Raw genomic sequence first — 21,839 nt, forward strand, 5'->3', positions numbered from 1 at the left:
ATATATATTTATATATTTTATATAAATATAAAATATATTTTATATAAAATATAAAATATAAAATCAGTAAAAATAATCATTTAGTAATAATTATTAAAGTTATTAGTAATAATTATTAAAACCAATTATTGGTCAGTGCATAAGTCCACCAAAAATCATGTCAAGAGTGCTCCTTGCAACACTATTTTAATAGATCTAATTTATTCTCGCTTTAATATATAGAAGATTATTTAGAAAGAGTCTTGTTCAAGTTATCCATTTTTAAGTTTCTCAGAATGTTGAAGATGTACTATATAATTTATAAACAATCTGCAGTTACATGTAACATATTGTATATTCTCTAGAACAGATGAGAAACTAGTATCTAAAATAAATTAGAAAACAGTATCTAGAATAAATTAGAAACTGGTGTCATAGTTTAAATAATAAAAGGTTGAAGCCACTTATGGAATATTAAGTCTTAGCAGGAACAAACCTGCCTGCACACAAATCAGTGCACAGATATCCCAAGGGTTAGGAAAGATAGGGCTGAATCAATATTAATTTACAAGTCACTCCAGTAATCTGTGTAAATATACAAAATTTGAATACAATTATGGTGGACGTTGTGGTGGCCACCCTGCATAACTGAATAGAAAAGCAATTGGCTGATGAAGAATGTCCCAACATACCATAATTACTGGGGAGATAACTATAAAACTTAGCATCTAAACTTAATAAACTAATTTTAAAAATAGGCTAGATGTGGACTAATTCATCAGAATACAGGATATTAGAAGAATGTCCCCTTGAAATATGAAGTAAGCAATTTAAGGACAAATAAAAAGTTGCTTTACACTCAAAGTGGAAGACTTATGGATTTTCTTTTCTAACTGGTGGTTTGGGATAATACTATGAAATAAATAAGGGTTAGAAAAGTTATAGTGACCACATGTTCCAATCCCAAATCAGGAATTTTAGCAATTTATATAAAAAGTTTTATGAGGGTATAAAAATTAAATTACATTTATACCTTTAACATACATTTAGGGTCCATCTAAATCAACTTTATAGAAAATGTTAAAACCATATCAAATTTGAATAGTTAATAAAGGCAGTCACAGAAGGAATATTTTAGCAGTATTCTATTCCTTTTTCTAAGTTTAAGTGTAATCCTTATCCAGAGCTTCTCAAACTTCACCATGAATATGAACCATCTGGGAATCTTCTTAAAATGCCGATTCTGATCCAGTGGGTCTGGGGTGGAGTCTGAGATTCTGAACTTCTAACAAAGCACCTTGGTGCTCCTGTTGCTGTCTGTCTGGGACCACACTTTGAATAGCAAGAACTGAGCCCTTGGGCTGTTGGGAGAGACCAAGAACAAAAGGCCCCAGAGCAGTTGCCTCCAAGCCACAAGCAACTTTGTTCATTTATTCCAGTGTGCCATACAAATATTCCATGTTTTTCTGCTGACAGGGAAAAGATTAGGAAGCAGCATTGCAGAAGACAATCATATAACATAGATTTTGATACACTTTCATGGGTAACAGTTGGATTGGGTCTGGCATACTGGGTCAGGTCTTCCTATTTTCAAAGTTTACAGCTTTGAGAATAGTATTTTAAACAAGTTAACATGTCAATTGTCTTCTTTCAGGTATAGGAACTTACATTTTTTATAACATTAGCAGAAAGTTCTTGTTTTCTTTGATGAGGAGCAAAGAAAGTGCTCTAGGGACTTTGTCTTCACACTTGCAGGAGTGCCGCAAAGCACAATTCTACAACTCTGTGCCCATCACAATTCCACATGGGCCCAAGCCACACTCCTGCTGTTCAGCATGACATCATACACTGGAACATTCTACACGCAGAGTTGTATTTGTTAGGTGGATTAGTTTTCAATGCAATGGTTTAATCATCCTCTGGTGTTCTTTAATCTTTTCCTTTGGGAAGGTTGATTTTTGTTTCCCTTATATTCAGTATCATGGACAAACTAATGTAGATGGCTGTCTTGCCACTGAAACTCCTGGGGATCAGTGGCTCTTAAACTTTTGTGTGCTTTTCAGTTACCTTAGGAGCTTGGTTGAAATAGTTTCTTGGTCTTAGTCATAGAGACTCTGAGCCAGTCAATTTAAGGTATGGCCCAGTCACCTTTATTTATCTTTTTTCAAGCTCTGTACTGCTTTTGACAGGTGAACTGTAGACCACACCCTTTGAGAAACACTGCTGCAATGGACCAGAGTACATGAGCATGGCCAAGGAGTAACTATTGGGAATGTTCCATAATAAAGAGAATTGTATAATGAGAGATGAAAGCTCTGACTCGTAAGAAGTTATAAGGCCTTAGCTTAGCATGAGCTTTTTGTCCCAGGTATCCAGTTTGAACTTAGGTTTTTAATTTAATTTCTTTAGCTAGGGGTTTTTCTTTTCACTGTATAATAATTAATGGCATTTATAGTACCTAGAAGTCTGTCCCTTGGTGATGGGGGGTGTTTTTCATATTAAAAATAAGATACATGAAAGATGGGTAGTTACAACGATCTTAGACTTTTGGAATAGAGCTCATGTAATTGGTAGTTATAGAAAATTGACATAGAGTAGTGTAAAAGGCTTAAGCCCAAAGCTCTTGTATTCAGGTTTTCCACTTTCAATTTTCTTAATTCTAAAAATGCAAATATATACATATATGTGTATATATATACACATACAAACATATACAACATACATTGCCATTAAGATTAATATATCACTACCTTTGGAAAATATAGCTACTCTTCTTAAAGTCCATGTAATAATAGAAATAATTGTTTTGAAAAAAATCACAAAATCATCTGGTTTTAACTTCATATACTATAACTCTTACTAGTAATAACGTTTAACAGGCATAAATTAAGAATACACAGAAGCTACAAACACAGCAAGCAAGGCTAGAAAATCCTGAAAACTAAGGAGAGAAAGAGAGCATTTGGGCTGCAGAAGGACTGCAGCATTCCACCATAAAACAAGTACGATCTCTGCAAAGTCCTCTTCCCCCTTTGTGCTTTCCCAGACAGCTGCTCTGTCTCCTACAGCAGTTTCTCAACCAGGCTCCGTCTTCCAAACACAGCCTTACACACCAGCACCCACACCCACACACATGTGCCATTAAGGCCCTCCTACTTTACCCTGCAGTGGGCGTTAAGAGAACAGACTATGGAACCAGATTCCTTGGGTTCTTTCCTTATGAGGGGTGATTCAGGGCAAATCACTTAATCTCTATGTAACTCAGTTTCTTTATCTGCAAAATGGAGATGATTCCCATCACACTGGAAAATGGAAAAGACTAAATAAAAGGATATGTGTGAATGTAGCTTTTGGAATGGTGGCTAGGCACCGAGGAAGCCGAATAAAATGAAAATAGTATTACTTTCATTATTATCTCTTTTGCTGTACTTACACACAGCTCTGTTTTTCATCTTTTCTCGCCTTTAGCTTTCAAGAAGGGGAGGGAAATGTATTTTGCTGGGATGTGGCAGTGGTGACGTAGCCAAAGCATGAGATGGATTCATTATAGTGAAGCAGAGACAAGTATTCTATTAGCCCAGACCGTCCTAGACACATCTGATTTTTCCAAAGACTCTTTGGATATTTGAGAAGACTGAATCACCTCAAGGGCAAAAGCATTGCCTAGAGCTCTCCAAGGAAAACTTAAAAAGAAAAAAATAAAGTGGCTTTAAAGAATCATCCTTGTATCAGATTTTTAGATGCACTACACTTATAAGATGCAAAGAATTAAGATTAAAATTCTTAATTCCTCCTGAAAAGATTCTTATCTTGTAAACCTTTCTGTCAAAGACAAGTGCTAAATATAAATATGAAAAAGATGGCTCCTACTGTGTTCCATAAACAACTATTAAAGGGCAGGACGGCACTAGTACAGTAATTTTCGGTTCTTTCTAAAGCAGCAAAAAGCTGTTTTGAAACAAGATCCCATGCATAATTTAAATATATAAAATGGAAAACTAGCTGGTCCAAGTAAAGTAAGTGACTGCCCCCCACACCAAGCATTGGCTTCTCCCTTGCCTTGAGTACTGGGCCCTGATGTCTCCCAGGGGAACCCTAACAGTCCACGAGACATGGTTTGAAATTTGCTCATCTAGTGGAAACAGCCCTAAACTAGACATTACAATCATTTATGATGTTATGCCATGTGTTGATTGTGTGGTTTTTGGTACCTCACTGGTCTCTGGGACTTACATTCCGTCTGCAAAATGTGTGTTTAAAATGGATAACTCTATCAGCTCTCACTTCCCATGAATTTATTGTATAAAGAAAGTATGAAAAGAAAGTTAAGAATTTTCTTCATGCCAAGATAGGGTAACAGGGAATGGATTTATCTTCCCATCTAAAACAACTTAAAAATGCTAAAATCTATAAAGCAATGGGTTTTAAGACATTGGACGCCAGGCAACTGTGATCCCCAAGAGAAGGAAAACTCCAGAGGTAAGTCTTATGATTGTCCCAGCTACTGCCTGGAGCAAGGTGTAGCACAGAGAGAGAAAAGCCCAATGAAGTGCAGCAGCTCCCTGAGCCGCGAGGCCAAGGTTGGGGATCTGTGATGACTGGAGTCTTCAAGCAAGATTACTGGAGGGGAGAGAACTCTCTGAGCACCAAACTCTGAAGATTTGCTGTCAGTACCCCTGAAACTTCAGTGCAGATCTGATGAGCACTTGTGTGTGTGGAAACCACGGACCCAAGGACAGATCATCTGGAACAATCTCCGAAGCTCATATAGGTCCACTAATGCCTGATCTCACCACCCATTGTGAAAGACTTCCTAATTCATGGGTTTCAGGCAGAGTAACTGTGAGTCTCTTACCTTGGTAGTAGGTAAGAATTAGCTATACTCTAGTGTTGCTAACAAAACATGGAACTGAAAGGAGCAAACTGTTTGTGAGCAACATAATGGCATCCTAGGAAAAAACTCAGGAATTTTTACAGAAACTATCTAGCACTCGACACATTAAAATTTGGTGTCTTCCAAGAAACAGACTCTTAACTGTAGAGAACACACTGATGGTTAGCAGAAAGGAGATGGGAGTGGGGGAGATGGGGGAACAGGTGATGGGGATGGAGGAGGGCACTTGCTGTAATGAGCACCAGGTGTTGTATGAAAGTGTTGAATCACTACATTGTACACCTGAAACTAATACAACACTGTATGTTAACTACACTGGAATGAAAATAAAAAATAAAAAATCCTCCTCTGCCCCAAGGTCAGTGTCTGACATGACTCATGATAAAGAGAAAAATCAACCAACTGAAAGCAAACCAGAAACGACACTAGTTACTAGAACTGGATTTCATGAGCTACGGAAAAGACTCAGCATGTTACAGAGAGACATGAAAGATATAGAAAGACTCAACTTTAATTTTGAGAGATGCAATTCTGCTGAGACGTAAAATAAAGGTAAATCGAACATTGAAAAAAATAAGATTTTCTGAACTTAAGGCATAGAAATAAAAACATTCCAAATTGAAACACAGAGAGGAAAGAAAGACTGAAAAAATGAACAGAGCCATAAGGAGCTGTAGGAAAACATGAAGTAGCCAAATATAGGTGAAAACAGAGTTGCCAAAGGACAGTAGAAAGAAGACAGAGCAAATAGTTTTCTATTTGAAGAAAAAATGACTCCAAATTTTCCAAATTTGCTGAAAACTATAGCTTATAAATCTAAGAAGTTCAATAAGCCCAAGCATAAGAAACATAAAGAAAATAACATGAAGGCACATCATAATCAAATTGCTCAAAATCAGGGAAAGTGATAAAATTTCAAAAGCAGTAGTACAAGCAAAGGAATGACAGCAGATTTCTTCTCAGAAACAACACAAGTGTGAATACAATGAAGCAACATGTTTTACTGAAGGAAAAAAAGTCATTGTAAAATTCTCTCTACCAAAAATATTTTTCAAACACAAAGCCTTTTCTAGACATACGAAAGATGAAAGAATGTGTCAATAGAGCTATACTACAAGAAATGTTAAAAGTTCTTTGGGCAGAAAGAAAATGAGACCAGATGGAAATCTGCATCTACAGAAGGGAATAAATAGCACTTTTTCCTACTTATTTAAAGCTCTTTAATTGATAATTGATTATTTACAGCCAAAAACAAGAACAATATGGAATTTATGTATGAGTCAAATACTTGACAAAAGCCAGGAAGACAAAAATGGAAGCCTAGTGCTGTAGGATTCTTAAACTATATGTTTCTGTGTGTAATACAACTTGAAGATACACTGTGCTGAATTTTATATAGATATATACATACACTGTAAACTCTAAAGCAAGCACTAAAGGAACAACAAAGAATAATAACTAACAAAAACCAAACAATAAATAATAAAAACAAAAAGGATAAAATGAAATGTTAAAAAAATTTTAATTTAGCCAAGGTGACAAAAAGAAAAGAATAGATGGGGAAAAGAGGGAACAAATAAAATCACATTTAAAGCCAATCATGTCAGTAGCACATTAAATGTAAATAGTGTAGACACCCCATAACCTCCCCCCAAAAGGCAGAATTTGTGATTTGGATTAAAAAAAAAAAGCAAGTCCCTACTAAGTGCTGCTGATAGTTAATAAATAAAAATACACAAATGAGGAAAAGTTTAGGAAGAGCTATAGGATTTAGCATGCAATTTTAACCAAAAGAAAGCAGGAGAAAAGGCAGATTTCAAAGCAAAGAATATGACAAGGGATGAAGGTGATTTCATACATATAAAGGTGTTGTCAAGAGGACATACTATTCCTAAATACTTATGCACTTAACAAAAGAGTTTCAAAATCCATGAAGATAAACTGATGAGATGGAACGGTGAGAAAAGTGGGTAAATCCACAGTAACTGGGGTATTTCTGTAGTATAGTGGTAAACACATTTGCCTCACAAAATAATAGAACAAGTAGTTACAAAATCAACAAAGATGTAAAATATTACTGAACAATATAAACCAACTTGGCCTTGTTAAGCTTTATAGAACACTTTATTCAACTACATCAGAATACTCATTTTTTTTTTTCAAGTGCATGTAGAACATCAATGAGTTAAACCATATTCTGGGTCACAGAGCAAATGTTACATTAAAAAAGTAGTCAAGGATGGGGCACCTGGGTGGCTCAGTGGGTTAAGCCTCTGCTTTTGGCTCAGGTCTCAGGGTCCTGGGATTGAGCCCTGCATCGGGCTCTCTGCTCAGCGGGGAGCCTGCTTCCCCCTCTCTCTCTGCCTGCATGTGATCTCTCTCTCTCTCTGTCAAATAAATAAAATCTTTAAAAAAAGAAAAAGATTTTAAAAAGTAGTCAAGGAGGGGGCTTGGGTGGCTCAGTTAGTTGTGCGTCTGCCTTTGGCTCAGGTCATGATCTCCACGTCCTGGGGCTCAGCCCCACATTAGGCTACTTGCCCAGTGGGGAGTTTGCTTCTCCCTCTGCCCCTCAACCCATTTGTGCTCTTGTGCTCTCTCCCTCTCAAATAAATAAATAAAATTAAAAAGAAATAGTCAAGTATGTAATGTATGCTCTCTGACTACTGTGGAAGTAAATTAAAAATCAGTAACAGAAAAGCCAATGAAAAATCCTCAAATACTTAAAAGCTAAATATAAAACTTCTAAATAATGCACTTCTAAAGTATTTTTAACCAAATGAAAATAAAAACGTAACTTAGCAAAATTTCTGAGATGTAGCTAAAACAGTATTAGAAGGAAATTTATATGACTAAGAATCATTTTTAGAAAAGATTAAGGTATCAAATCATGTTAGTTTCCACTTTAAGAAACTAGACATAGAAGAGCAAATGAAACCCCAAAGTAATCAAAAGAAAGGAAATAAGAAAGATCACAGTAGAAATCAGTGAAATAAAAAAATAGAAAAAGAGAAAATTAAGGAAACAAAATCTAGTTCTTTAAGAAGATCAATAACATGGATAGATGTCTAGCCACACTGATCAGGAGGAAAAGAGAAGACAAAACTTACCAATAACAAGAGTGGAAAAAATGTCATAACTACAGATTATAAATATATATTAAGAGAATAAGGGAATGTTATGAACAACTTTATGCCAATACATTTGACAATATAACTTAGATGAAATGAACTAACTCCTTGAAAGACACTACCAAAGCTCAGTCAAGAAGATAAAAACCTGAACAGCCCTATCTTGAGTAAAGAAATTGAATTTGAAGTTTAAAACCTCCTGAAAACAAAAACTTTGGGTTCAGGTGGCTTCACCTGTGAATTTTACCAAACATTTAAGGGAGAAATAATACCAGCACTATAAAGTTCTCCCAGAAAACTGAAGAGGAAGGAATACTTTCCAATTCATTTACTAAAGCATTACTGTGATAGCAAAACAAGAGACATTACAAGAAAAAAAATACTACAAATCAACATCCCTCATGAACACAGGTGTAAAACTCCAAGCAACATTTTGGTACATTAGGGTCAACAATGTATAGAAAGGATAACACATTGTAACAAAGTGGGCTCATCCTAAGAATGCTGGGTTGGTTTCATTTAAAAACCAAATCAGTGTGATTCTCCATAATAACAAATTCTAAAAGAAAAATCATAATATAATCTCAATAGATAGAGTAAAAAGCATTCAATAGAATGCAGTATCCATTCCTGATTTAAAAAAAAAAAAAATCTAATCAAAGTAGTAGAAGCGAACTTACCCAGCCTGATAAAAGTCACCTAACAGGGGTGCCTGGGCAGCTCAGTTGCTTAAATGTCCAACTCTTGATTTCAGCCCAGGTCTTAATCTCAGGATGTTGCAAGTTCAGACCCCATGCTGGGAGCCTAAAGCATGGAGCCTAAAAACAAAAAGTTACCTAACAAAAACCTATAGCCAACAGTGAACTGATTGGTAAAAGACCAAATGTATTACCTTCAAGATAAGGAATAAGACTGGGACATCTGCTCTTAATTGCTTTTTTCTCAGTATTGCATAGGAGTTTTTGGCCCATGCAATGAAGCAAGAAGAGTAAATAAAAGACATCCAGGTTAGAAAGGAAGGAAGACAAGTCTTACTTCGTAGATGACATGATTGTTTGTGTAAGACACTGGCAATTGACAATCTATTTTTGTATGGCTCAAAAAATGAAGAATGGTTTTTACATTTTTGTACAGTTGTAAATAATAACAACAACAATAAAAGAAGAATCTGCAACAGAGACTTTATGTGGTCCATAAAGCCTAAAATATTTATTATCTGGCCCTTTAGAGAAAACGTTTGCTGACCCTGGCCTATGTAGGAAATCTGCTGGAATCTCCAAAAGTCTACTAGATCAAATAAATGAATTTAGCAAGCTTGTAGGATATAAGATTAATACACAAAATCAATTAAATTTCTATATATCAGTGAATAATCAGGAAATGGAAATTTTAAAATTAAATCTAGAGTAGCATCAAAAATATTTACATAGGAGTAAATTACAAAAGATGTAAAAAAAAACCCTCTGTGACAAAAATCACATAATATTGCTGAAAAATTAACACATAAAAATAATGGATATTCCTTCTTTGTGATTCAGATGACAATAATATTAAGATGGCAATTTTCTCCCAAATGATGTATAGATTTAATGCTCATCCCAATCAAAATCTCAGAAAGTATTTCTTGTAGAAATTAACAAATTGATTTAGAAATTCATATGGAAATGTAAAAAACTAGAAGAGCCAAAATAACTTTTTAAAAATATTTACTTATTCATGAGAAACAGAGAGAGAGAGAGAGAGAGAGAGAGAGAGAAAGGCAGAAGCAGAGGGAGAAGCAGGCTCCCTGCAGAGCAGAAAGCCCAGGGACTAGATCCCAGGACCCTGGGATCATGACCTGAGCTGAAGACAGATGCATAACTGACTAAGCTACCCAGGCACCCCCAAAATAACTTTAAAGAAAAAGATAGGAACCCTGATACCACCTAACTTTATGCCTTATTATAAAGCTACAGTAATTAAGACAACGTGGTATTGGTGTAAATACAGACAAAGAGAACAATGGAACAAAACAGATATATTCAACTATTTTTTTTCAAGATTGCAAGAGAAATTCAGCAGGAAAAGGGCATTATTTCAATGAAGGATACTCAAATGCTCCCCAAATGAACTGTAATTCATTCCTAGGATCATAAGCAAAAATTAACTCAAAATGGTTCATAGACTTAAATGTAAAACCAAAAGTTATAGAACTTCCAGAAGAAAACAAAGAAGATCCTTGTGATCATGTGTTAGGCAAATCTTTCTTAGACATAACACCAAAAGCATGGTCCATTTAAAAAAAAAAAACCCACAATATTAATTGGACTTCATCTACTTTGGCGATGAAAATCATTATCCTGATCTGATCATGGCTTTGTGGGTATGCATATATATGGCACGATTTATCACATCAACACTCTAAATATGTGCATGTGTATGTCAATTATAAAACTATTACATATTTTAAGTTAGAAATGAAATAAGGAAAACATTTGATGTGTATATAATATTAGAGTTAAAAATCTCACTGGAATCCTTAAAAATCTTTCTCACTTTAAAGGATAAATGCAAAAACACAAAAAAGTCAATCAGAAACATGTTTATATATGACTCTATATTTGGTATCATAATATAGTTACTGATACCTAATAGTGCTAAGTAATTTCATGGCATATCACCAAGAGACTATCCCCAGCACTCCAGGGAATATCTGGAATGCAAGAAAAGTACACAAGACCATAAAGATGCAGAAAGAGTATTAATTAACAAAATACTATAGTTTGATCAAACATTAAGCATGTGGACTGCAGATAGACCCTGAGGATTCTTGGGTGATCTCAGCCTCTAAAGTCCATTTACTTGGCTCAAAAGTGTTAGTGATATTTTTCTTTTTGGTGCCAGGTTTCAAAGACTATGGGGTGTGTATACTTCTTGGGTTCATATTCCCCAATCTCCCGAATGCCATTTCATGTGCTCAGTCTGGGAGGCTGCCAAGACAGCCTTTGCCATTCCACCCAATGTGAACTCTTCCTCTCTCTCTCTCTGTTGGACCCACTTCTGGTTGTATTTTCTGCAATCTCTTCAATTTCCTGCCTTCCAGAAAGTTATAGGCCCTAATGTAGCTTTCACCTGCCTGGTATAGACATTTGCAAAACAAATCCAAAGTCACCATGGGGAAGGGAGCTTAATGCCTTTTATAGGTGCTCATCATCTTTCTATCTGACCACTTTTTCTGTCTTAGAAAAGGGCTTGTCTTGCTCAGTTTTTCCTGCAACTTCATTCCCTCCTTGTATTACTTTCCTATGTTATGGCTTTGTTATCATTAGCAGTAACTTTGGTATATCTCCTAGAGTCCTCATGCTTTCAAAAGAGTTGCAAACAGATCTGCAGGCATGTTCACAAGTCCGATCTGTGTAAAATCATAAAGAGGAAAAATATTGCATTACTCCTCTCATTTTGCATTTACTAGGGCAGGGGATTTATTAGTTCATATAGAAGAGAGTCCTACCTGGAAAGGCTCTAACACCAGGATTAGTTTTCAACATAACTGAGTCAGGAAATCCTTGTTGACTGCTTAGCAGCATTTAAACACAAACCCTTTGGAAACTCCCTCTTCCTCTGGATTCTAGAACTCCTGGGTAACCTGATAACTTCCTAAAGTTACTCTGACAGCTCTTCTTCCTAGCCTACATGCTCTGCAAATGCAAATGCAGACATTTCCCAGGTTTCTCTAAACCCTCTGCCAAAAACAACTTGTCTACCCTTCTTCGTGATTTATTACCTCTCACTGATATTTCCCAATCTTCCCTTCTCCTGCCTCTAGACTTGTGATGTCCAATAAGAAAGCCACTAGCCACTGGTGAGAACGTGAAATGCGGCCAGTCCAAATGGAGATGTAACATCTGTATAAAACACAAATACTAGATAGATAGATAGATAGATAATAGTTTATACAATATATATATACAGATAATAGTATATATAATAGTATTGACTATATTAATTTTTTAATTTTTTATTTTTTATAAACATATATTTTTATCCGCAGGGGTACAGGTCTGTGAATCACCAGGTTTACACACTTCACAGCACTCACCTTAGCACATACCCTCACCAGTGTCCATAACCCCACCCCCGTCTCCCAACCCCCCTCCCCCCAGCAACCCTCAGTTTGTTTTGTGAGATTACGAGTCACTTATGGTTTGTCTCCCTCCTGATCCCATCTTGTTTCATTTATTCTTCTCCTACCCCGTTAACCCCCCATGTTGCATCTCCACTTCCTCATATCAGGGAGATCATATGATAGTTGTCGTTCCCTGACTGACTTATTTTCCTAAGCATGATTCCCTCTAGTTCCATCCACGTCGTCGCAAATGGCAAGATTTCATTTCTTTTGATGGCTGCATAGTATTCCATTGTGTATATATACCACATCTTCTTTATCCATTCATCTGTTAATGGACATCTAGGTTCTTTCCATAGTTTGGCTATTGTAGACATTGCTGCTATAAACATTCGGGTGCACGTGCCCCTTCGGATCACTACGTTTGTGTCTTTAGGGTAAATACCCAGTAGTGCAATTGCTGGGTCATAGGGTAGCTCTATTTTCAACATTTTGAGGAACCTCCAGGCTGTTTTCCAGAGTGGTTGCAAGAGCTTGCATTCCTACCAACAGTGTAGGAGGGTTCCCCTTTCTCCACATCCTTGCCAGCATCTGTCATTTCCTGACTTGTTAATTTTAGCCATTCTGACTGGTGTGAGGTGATATCTCATTGTGGTTTTGATTTGTATTTCCCTGATGCCGAGTGATATGGAGCACTTTTTCATGTGTCTATTGGCCACCTGGATGTCTTCTTTGCAGAAATGTCTGTTCATGTCTTCTGCCCATTTCTTGATTGGATTATTTGTTCTTTGGGTGTTGAGTTTGCTAAGTTCTTTATAGATTTTGGACACTAGCCCTGTATCTGATATGTCGTTTGCAAGTATCTTCTCCCATTCTGTCAGTTGTCTTTGGTTTTCTTAGTTGTTTCCTTTGCTGTGCAAAAGCTTTTGATCTTGATGAAATCCCTAAAATTCATTTTTGCCCTTGCTTCCCTTGGGCGATGTTCCTAGGAAGATGTTGCTGTGGCTGAGGTCGAAGAGGTTGCTGCCTGTGTTCTCCTCAAGGATTTTGATGGATTCCTTTCTCACATTGAGGTCCTTCATCCATTTTGAGTCTATTTTTGTGTGTGATGTAAGGAAATGGTCCAATTTCATTTTTCTGCATGTGGCTGTCCAATTTTCCCAACACCATTTATTGAAGGGGCTGTCTTTTTTCCATTGGACATTCTTCCTGCTTTGTCGAAGATTAGTTGACCATAGAGTTGAGGGTCTATTTCTGGGCTCTCTATTCTGTTCCACTGATCTATGTGTCTGTTTTTGTGCCAGTACCATGCTGTCTTGATGATGACAGCTTTGTAATAGAGCTTGAAGTCCGGAATTGTGATGCCACCAACTTTGGCTTTGAAGTCCGGAATTGTGATGCCACCAACTTTGGCTTTCTTTTTCAATATTCCTTTGGCTATTCGAGGTCTTTTCTGGTTCCATATAAATTTTAGGATTATTTGTTCCATTTCTTTGAAAAAAAAAAATGGATGGTATTTTGATAGGAATTGCATTAAATGTGTAGATTGCTTTAGGTAGTATAGACATTTTCACAATATTTATTCTTCCAATCCAGGAGCATGGAACATTTTTCCATTTCTTTGTGTCTTCCTCAATTTCTTTCATGAGTACGTTATAGTTTTCTGAGTATAAATTCTTAGCTAAGCCTCTTAGCCTTAGTTAGGTTTATTCCTAGGTATCTTATAGTGTTGGGTACAATTGTAAATGGGATTGACTCCTTAATTTCTCTTTCTTCTGTCTTGATGTTGGTGTAGAGAAATGCAACTGATTTCTGTGCATTGATTTTATATCCTGACACTTTACTGAATTCCTGTACAAGTTCTAGCAGTTTTGGAGTGGAGTCTTTTGGGTTTTCCACATATAGTATCATATCATCTGCGAAGAGTGATAGTTTGACTTCTTCTTTGCCGATTTGGATGCCTTTAATTTCCTTTTGTTGTCTGATTGCTGAGGCTAGGACTTCTAGTTCTATGTTGAATAGCAGTGGTGATAATGGACATCCCTGCCGTGTTCCTGACCTTAGCGGAAAAGCTTTCAGTTTTTCTCCATTGAGAATGATACTTGCAGTGGGTTTTTCATAGATTGCTTTGATAATATTCAGGTATGTGCAGTCTATCCCTACACTTTGAAGAGTTTTGATCAGGAAGGGATGCTGTACTTTGTCAAATGCTTTTTCAGCATCTATGGAGAGTATCATATGGTTCTTGTTCTTTCTTTTATTAATGTGTTGTATCACATTGATTGATTTGCAGATGTTGAACCAACCTTGCAGCCCTGGAATAAATCCCACTTGGTCGTGGTGAATAATCCTTTTCATGTACTGTTGAATCCTATTGGGTAGTATTTTGGTGAGAATTTTCGCATCTGTGTTCATCAAGGATATTGGTCTGGAGTTCTCTTTTTTGATGGGATCCTTGTCTGGTTTTGGGATCAAGGTGATGCTGGCCTCATAAAATGAGTTTGGAAGTTTTGCTTCCATTTCTATTTTTTTTTAAGATTTTATTCATTTCATTTGACAGACAGAGATCACAGGTAGGCAGAGAGGCAGGCAGAGAGAGAGAGGAGGAAGCAGGCTCCCTGCCGAGCAGAGAGCCCGATGTGGGGCTCAATCCCAAGACCCTGGGATCATGACCTGAGCCGAAAGCAGAGGCTTTAACCCACTGAGCCACCCAGGCGCCCCCCATTTCTATTTTTTTTAGAACAGTTTCAGGAGAATAGGAATTAGTTCTTCTTTAAATGTTTGGTAGAATTCCCCCGGGAAGCTGTCTGGCCCTGGGCTTTTGTTTGTTTGGAGATTTTTGATGACTGTTTCAATCTCCTTACTGGTTATGGGTCTGTTCAGGCTTTCTATTTCTTCCTGGTTCATTGTGGTAGTTTATATGTCTCTAGGAATGCATCCATTTCTTCCGGATTGTCAAATTTGTTGGCATAGAATTGCTCATAGGATGCTCTTATACTTGTCTGTATATCTTTGGTGTTAGTTGTGATCTCTCCTCTTTCATTCATGATTTTATTTATTTGGGTCCTCTCTCTTTTCTTTTTGATAAGTCTGGCCAGGGGTTTGTCAATCTTATTAATTCTTTCAAAGAACCAGCTCCTAGTTTCATTGATTTGTTCTATTTTTTGGTTTCTATTTCATTGATTTCTGCTCTGATCTTTACGATTTCTCTTCTCCTGCCGGGTTTAGGGTTTCTTTCTTGTTCTTTCTCCACCTCCTTTAGGTGTAGGGTTAGGTTCTGTACTTGAGACCTTTCTTGTTTCTGGAGAAAGGCTTGTATCGCTATATATTTTCCTCCCAGGACTGCCTTTGCTGTGTCCCACAGATTTTGAACCGTTGTGTTTTCATTATCATTTGTTTCCATGCACTTTTTCAATTCTTCTTTAATTTCCTGGTTGACCCATTCATTCTTTAGAAGGATGCTGTTTAGTCTTCGTGTATTTGGGTTCTTTCCGAATTTCCTCTTGTCATTGAGTTCTAGCTTCAGAGCATGGTGGTCTGAAAATATGCAGGGAATGATCCCAATCTTTTGATACCGGTTGAGAATTGATTTAGGACCGAGGATGTGATCTATTCTGGAGAATGTTTCATGTGCACTAGAGAAGAATGTGTGTTCTGTTGCTTTGGGGTGAAATGATCTGAATATATCTGTGATGTCCATCTGGTCCAGTGTGTCATTTAAGGCCTTTATTTCCTTGTTGATCTTTTGCTTGGATGATCTGTCCATTTCAGTGAGGGGAGTGCTAAAACCCCCTACTATTATTGTATTATTGTTGATGTGTTTCTTTGATTTTGCTATTAATTGGTTTATATAGTTGGCTGCTCCCACGTCAGGGGCATAGATATTTAAAATTGTTAGATCTTCTTGTTGGACAGATCCTTTGAGTATGACATAGTGTCCTTCCTCATCTCTTATTATAGTCTTTGGCTTAAAATCTAATTGATCTGATAGAAGGATTGCCACTCCTGCTTTCTTCTGATGTCCATTAGCATGGTAAATTGTTTTCCACCCCCTCACTTTAAATCTGGAGATGTCTTCGTGTCCAAAATGAGTTTTTTGTAGGCAACATATAGATGGATTTTGTTTTTTTATCCATTCTGATACCCTGTGTCTTTTGATTGGGGCATTTAGCCCATTAACATTCAGGGTAACTATTGAGAGATATGAATTTAGTGCCATTGTATTGCCTGTAAGGTGACTGTTACTGTATATTGTCTCTGTTCCTTTCTGATCTACTATTTTTAGGCTCTCTCTTTGCTTAGAGGACCCCTTTCAATATTTCCTGTAGAGCTGGTTTGGTGTTTGCAAATTCATTCAGTTTTTGTTTGTCCTGGAAGCTTTTTATCTCTCCTTCTATTTTCAATGATACCCTAGCTGGATATAGTATTCTTGGCTGCATGTTTTTCTCATTTAGTGCTCTGAATATATCATGCCAGCTCTTTCTGGCCTGCCAGGTCTCTGTGGATAAGTCTGCTGCCAATCTAATATTTTTACCATTGTATGTTACAGACTTCTCTTCCCAGGCTGCTTTCAGGATTTTCTCTTTGTCACTAAGACTTGTAAATTTTACTATTAGGTGACGGGGTGTGGACCTATTCTTGTTGATTTTGAGGGGGGTTCTCTGCACCTCCTGGATTTTGATGCTTGTTCCCTTTGCCATATTAGGGAAATTCTCTCCAATATACCTTCTCTCCTCTCTCTTCTTCTTCTGGAATCCCAATTATTCTAATGTTGTTTCATCTTATGGTGTCACTTATCTCTCAAATTCTCCCCTCGTGTTCCAATAACTGTTTGTCCCTCTTTTGCTCAGCTTCTTTATTCTCTGTCATTTGGTCTTCTATATCACTAATTCTTTCTTTTGCCTCATTTATCCTACCAGTGAGAGCCTCCCTTTTTTATTGCACCTCATTAATAGCTTTTTTGATTTCAACTTGGCTAGATTTTAGTTCTTTTATTTCTTCAGAAAGGGCTTTTATATCTCCCGAGAGGGTTTCTCTAATATCTTCCATGCCTTTTTTGAGCCCGGCTAGAACCTTGAGAATCGTCATTCTGAAGTCTAGATCTGACATTTTACCAATATCTGTATTGATTAGGTCCCTAGCCTTCAGTACTGCCTCTTGTTCTTTTTTTTGTGGTGAATTTTTGAGCCTTGTCATTTTGTCCAGATAAGAGTATATGAAGGAGCAAGTAGAATACTAAAAGGGTGGCAACAACCCCAGGAAAATATGCTTTAACCAAATCAGAAGAGATCCCAAATTGTGAGGGGGGAGAAAGGGGATAAAAAGATGTTCAGAAAGAAAAGAAAAAAAAAACAATTAAAAAAAATAAAGAAAAAATATAAAAAAGAAATATATATATATATATATTTGATAAACTAGTTAAAAAACGTTAAAAAAGAAAAGGGTAAAAGTTTAAAAAAATTAGCAGAAGAAGAAAAAAAATTGAAAAAGAAAAAAAATTAAATTAACTGCAAGACTAAAGAATCATGGGGAGAAAGCCATGAGTTCCGTGCTTTGCTTTCTCCTCCTCCCGAATGCCGCTGCTTTCCTTGGTATTGAAACTGCACTCCTTGGTAGGTGAACTTGGTCCTGGCTGGGTTTCTTGTTGAACTTCTGGGGGAGGGGCCTGTTGTAGTGATTCTCAAGTGTCTTTGCCCCAGGCGGCGTTGCACCGCCCTTACCGGGGTGTCTGAGTAATCCGCTCCGGTTCGCTTTCGGGAGCTCTTGTTCCCTGAGCGCTTTCCGTAGAGTTCCGGAGGGCGGGCATGAAGATGGTGGCCTCCCAGTCTCCGGCCCGGAGGAGCCGAGAGCCCGGGGCCCCACTCCTCAGTGCGCCCCCAGAGAACAGCGCCCAATGACTCCCGCCACCCTGGCCTCCGGCTGCGCTCCGAGCTGACCGAGCCTGTGACCGGTTCAAGGTAACCCCGAGCTGAGAGCTCACTCCTCGGCTCTGTCTCTGTAGCCGGCTTCCCCGTTCTAATACCTGTAAGCGCTGGGACACTCAGACACCCCCAATCCTTCTGTGACCCTGCGGGACCTGAAGCCACGCTGACCCCGCGTGGGCTTCACCCTGGTTAAGCCTCTGGAGCGATGTCCCTCAGCGGAACAGACTTTTAAAAGTCCTGATGTTGTGCTCAGTTGCTCCGCTGCTTGCCGGGAGCCGGCCCCTCCCCCCGCAGTCTATCTTCTCGTCGCTTTGGATTCACTTCTCCGCCAGTCCTACCTTTCAGAAAGTGGTTGATTTTCTGTTTCTAGAATTGCTGTTCTTCTTCTCTTTGATCTCCCGTTGTATTTGTGGGTGTTTGCAATCTTTAGACAAGCTATCTAGCTGATTTCCTGCTACCTGAAGTAGTCTCAGCCTGCTACTTCTCCACCATCTTGACTCCTCCTCCAATAGTATTGATTATATATGTAACAGTATTGATTATATATATAATAGTAGTGATTATATGTATGTATATATAATATTTATTATATGTATAATATATATAATAGTATTGATTAAATGTTGCAGTAAAAATACTTTGGATATATAGGGTTAAATAAAAGATATCACGGAAATTAATTTCACCTGTTTCTTTTTATCTTTCTGAAATTCTAGCTCCTGGAAAACTTAATATTAGATACGTGGGTTACATTATATTTGCCCTGGACAGCCCTTCTCTAGACCTGAAATTCAAACTGACCATTTAAATCGAACACAGTAGAAAGTGAAACCAATCTATTCCAGACCCTCAAGCCTGCTCACTGTTATTATGGAATAAACATCAGCTGGCACGAGACAGGTTGTGTAACATCAGCTGCTGCTGTCAAGGAAATTGTATGATGAAGGAACTAACTCTAGAATGAATTACTTATGACCTGGGTGACAGGATGACTCTGGTAATTGTCAGTGGTACTTGTGGGTAGCTGCAGCGGGCATGTACGTAGGACTGGGATATAACACCATAAGCTTTCTACTAGGAAAGCACAGTAGCAATTAGGAATGAAAACAACCAGGGATCTGCCAAAATAGTGGATAGTTTGTATGCATTTGGAGTCAGAAATGTTAGCAGTTACACGTTGTGACATACTCAGAACAGGTATTGTAACCACCCAAAGGTGCCAGATATTCTCTTGCATGATCTTGGCTTATGGAATCTTCCTCTTCATCTAGCCCCAAACCTGGAGTCATTTTTGATTCAACCCTTTCCTTACTCTCCATAGCCAAGCACTACACCAAACCCTGTTTATTCCACTGACACCCACTTGCCACATCCACATTTCTTTCCTCCTTAAAGAAAACCAGAGGGGGTGTCTGGATGGCTCAGTTGGTTAGTTTCTGACTCTTGATTTTGGCTCCTGTCATGATCTCAGGGTCCTAAGATCAAGGCCCATATCAGGGCTGGAGCCTGCTAAAGATTCTCTCCCTGCTTGCCTTCCCTCCTCTCCTGCTTGCATGCACTCTCTCTCTCTCTTAAAAAAAAAAAAAAAAAAAAAAAGGAAAGGAAAGAAAAGAAAAGAAAAAAGAAGGAAAAAAGAAATGAAAAAAAAAAAAAAAAAAAAAAAAAACAGAGAAAGAACACACAGGTCCATTTGCTGCCCCCACGGTCCCAAGAGGGAGAGCTCAGGATTAGGCTTGCCTTTATATCATGACAGAGTCATTTACAAAAAACAACATCCTGTTCTTTACAGTTATTCTTCAGTAGAAGTAGCTGGCAGTTAGGAAGGCAAACAGGGGAGATGGAGAGGCCCTAAAGAGACCTTAAGATGTTGGGGGAAAGGGTTTAGGGCCGAACAAACCCAGTTTTCTTTCTTTGCTTTTCTTTTTCCTGTTCTCTTCCCCTGTCCATTTTTGTTGCCTTCTTTTTCTAGTACATATAAGATGTGTGGGTAGGTGAACAGAGTTTCATTACTTCACATAGCAGACTACAATTCCTAAGTGATTTTGGATTATCCATTGACTTGCCTTAGAAGAAATGATTCAGAATTACATGTACAGCTGAGCTTTATGTCAATTAAACTGTAAATCTTATTAAACTTTAAAACTTTGAGTAGCCTAGAAATTCTATTCTTAAACTAACTGGCAATTGTCTAAGCATATGTTTTATGTCAGACGCTATATCAGGCTGCTTAATTTTTTTACAGTTTCATTTTTTTAAAGGCCCTACTGATGGAATGTTAGATTGGGCAAGTCCTGTTCAGGAACAGAATGTATAGATATATTAAAGTCTTTGTGCTTCTAGAAGCTCTCCTACCTGTGTGTTGATTAAAGGCAAAGAAAATCCTGATGCACAATTTTTTTGGAAAAAAAAAAGTGTCTTTGAATTGGTCCTTTGCTATTACAGTTAAGACCATCAAGTTGCCACCTAGTTGTTTCAGTCAGCTCCTTTGCTGTAGTTTGTGCCTTTGTTATTTAAGTCCTAAGTAAATAATAAAGAGACTTGTGAATGCCCCTGATTATCCATGCACTGTACATTTTTGTCCATCAAATTCAAATTATGGAGCAATTATTCAACTAAGTGTGTCTTACACTCTTCAGTTTAGAAAAAATCGATCTCCAACTCTCCTGCTGCACAAACCATGCTAGCACATGGCTCTACAGCCGCCATGACCCAACAAGAAGGCAGTTTTGTGTGTCCAAATACTCCCCGTCAGTGAAATCTTATTGCTACATAAGTTTCTTTCCAACCACCTCATTTGGACTAAACCCCAAAGTCGATCAGTCAACAGTACCTTTACTGCCCCATTCTCGTGCATGGTGATGCAGTTATCCGCATCTTCTGAGAGCTGGTACAAGGCTTGAGCTGTCGCTCGATGTACATTGGGGTCATTTGATTTCAGGTAACGCACTAATGGAGCCACTGCTTTGTACTCGCCAAAGGCCACTCTGTTTCTCCCCCACATACAGCAGCGTGAAATAGCTTCTGCTAGATGGCGCCTCAGTTTATCATTATTCTGCACAAAGGAAATGGATAGTGGTACATGCGTTGCAATGAACGTGTGAGGTCATGTTTCTGTGCTAGATGTTTACTACCCAATAAAATGCCAAGGAGTCAAGGGAGAACAGCTAGGAGGCTATGAAATGAGTATTTTGGTGGTCCCTAACTGGGCCAAGGTTCAATCCTGAGTTTTCTTTTATGACTTCAAATATTTTTAATTTCTTTTTATTGACTACTGAATGTAGTCAATACACTCAAACATGATAAAGTGTCAAGCATTTGTTATTTGCTCAAGGCTTGATTTCCTTTTGAGAAGGTGCTGTGGGGAAAAAAAATAGTTAAAAAATATTGGACATTCTTAAGGGAGCATTTCATCTGACTGGGATATGTGGATTAACTCTACACCTTCACCCCAGGAATACATCTACATCAGTAATACACCTTGGTTCCCAACAGGGAGAAGGCAGTGCAGCAAACAATGACATGTTTGAGTCTCCCATTTTCCTTTCTGTAGCCTTTGTCCAGACTATGTCCTTCTTTTTGTATGTAATTAACTCCTATGGGTAGAATATAACTAAATGCGATACAGTTTTCTATTTGTTAATTGTATTGTTCTCTTGATTGAGGCAACAACTTGGTGTCCTTAACTGAATCTGGCAGTTATTCTTGGGAATTCAGTGTCAGACTGGCCCTAAAATGTCTTCTAAACCAAGCATCCTTCCAGTGACTGAATTTCTGCTCTATGATTTTCCTGCCAAGAGGTAGCCCAAGCT

General features: G+C 37.8%; 1 protein-coding gene across 2 annotated transcripts in view; it reads right to left on the reverse strand.

The window, feature by feature from the left end:
* Positions 1 to 21,839, reverse strand: part of ODAD2 (outer dynein arm docking complex subunit 2) — a 204,830-nt gene that overhangs the window by 45,006 nt on the left and 137,985 nt on the right. For both annotated transcript variants that reach the window (XM_047743313.1, XM_047743314.1), the window contains one exon: positions 20,861 to 21,082. In XM_047743313.1, coding sequence (XP_047599269.1) covers positions 20,861 to 21,082 — 222 coding nt within the window. The remainder of the gene's footprint in view (positions 1 to 20,860; positions 21,083 to 21,839) is intronic.

The sequence above is a fragment of the Lutra lutra genome, chromosome 8 (genome assembly GCF_902655055.1).
Source record: "Lutra lutra chromosome 8, mLutLut1.2, whole genome shotgun sequence".
Taxonomy (NCBI): domain Eukaryota; kingdom Metazoa; phylum Chordata; class Mammalia; order Carnivora; family Mustelidae; genus Lutra; species Lutra lutra.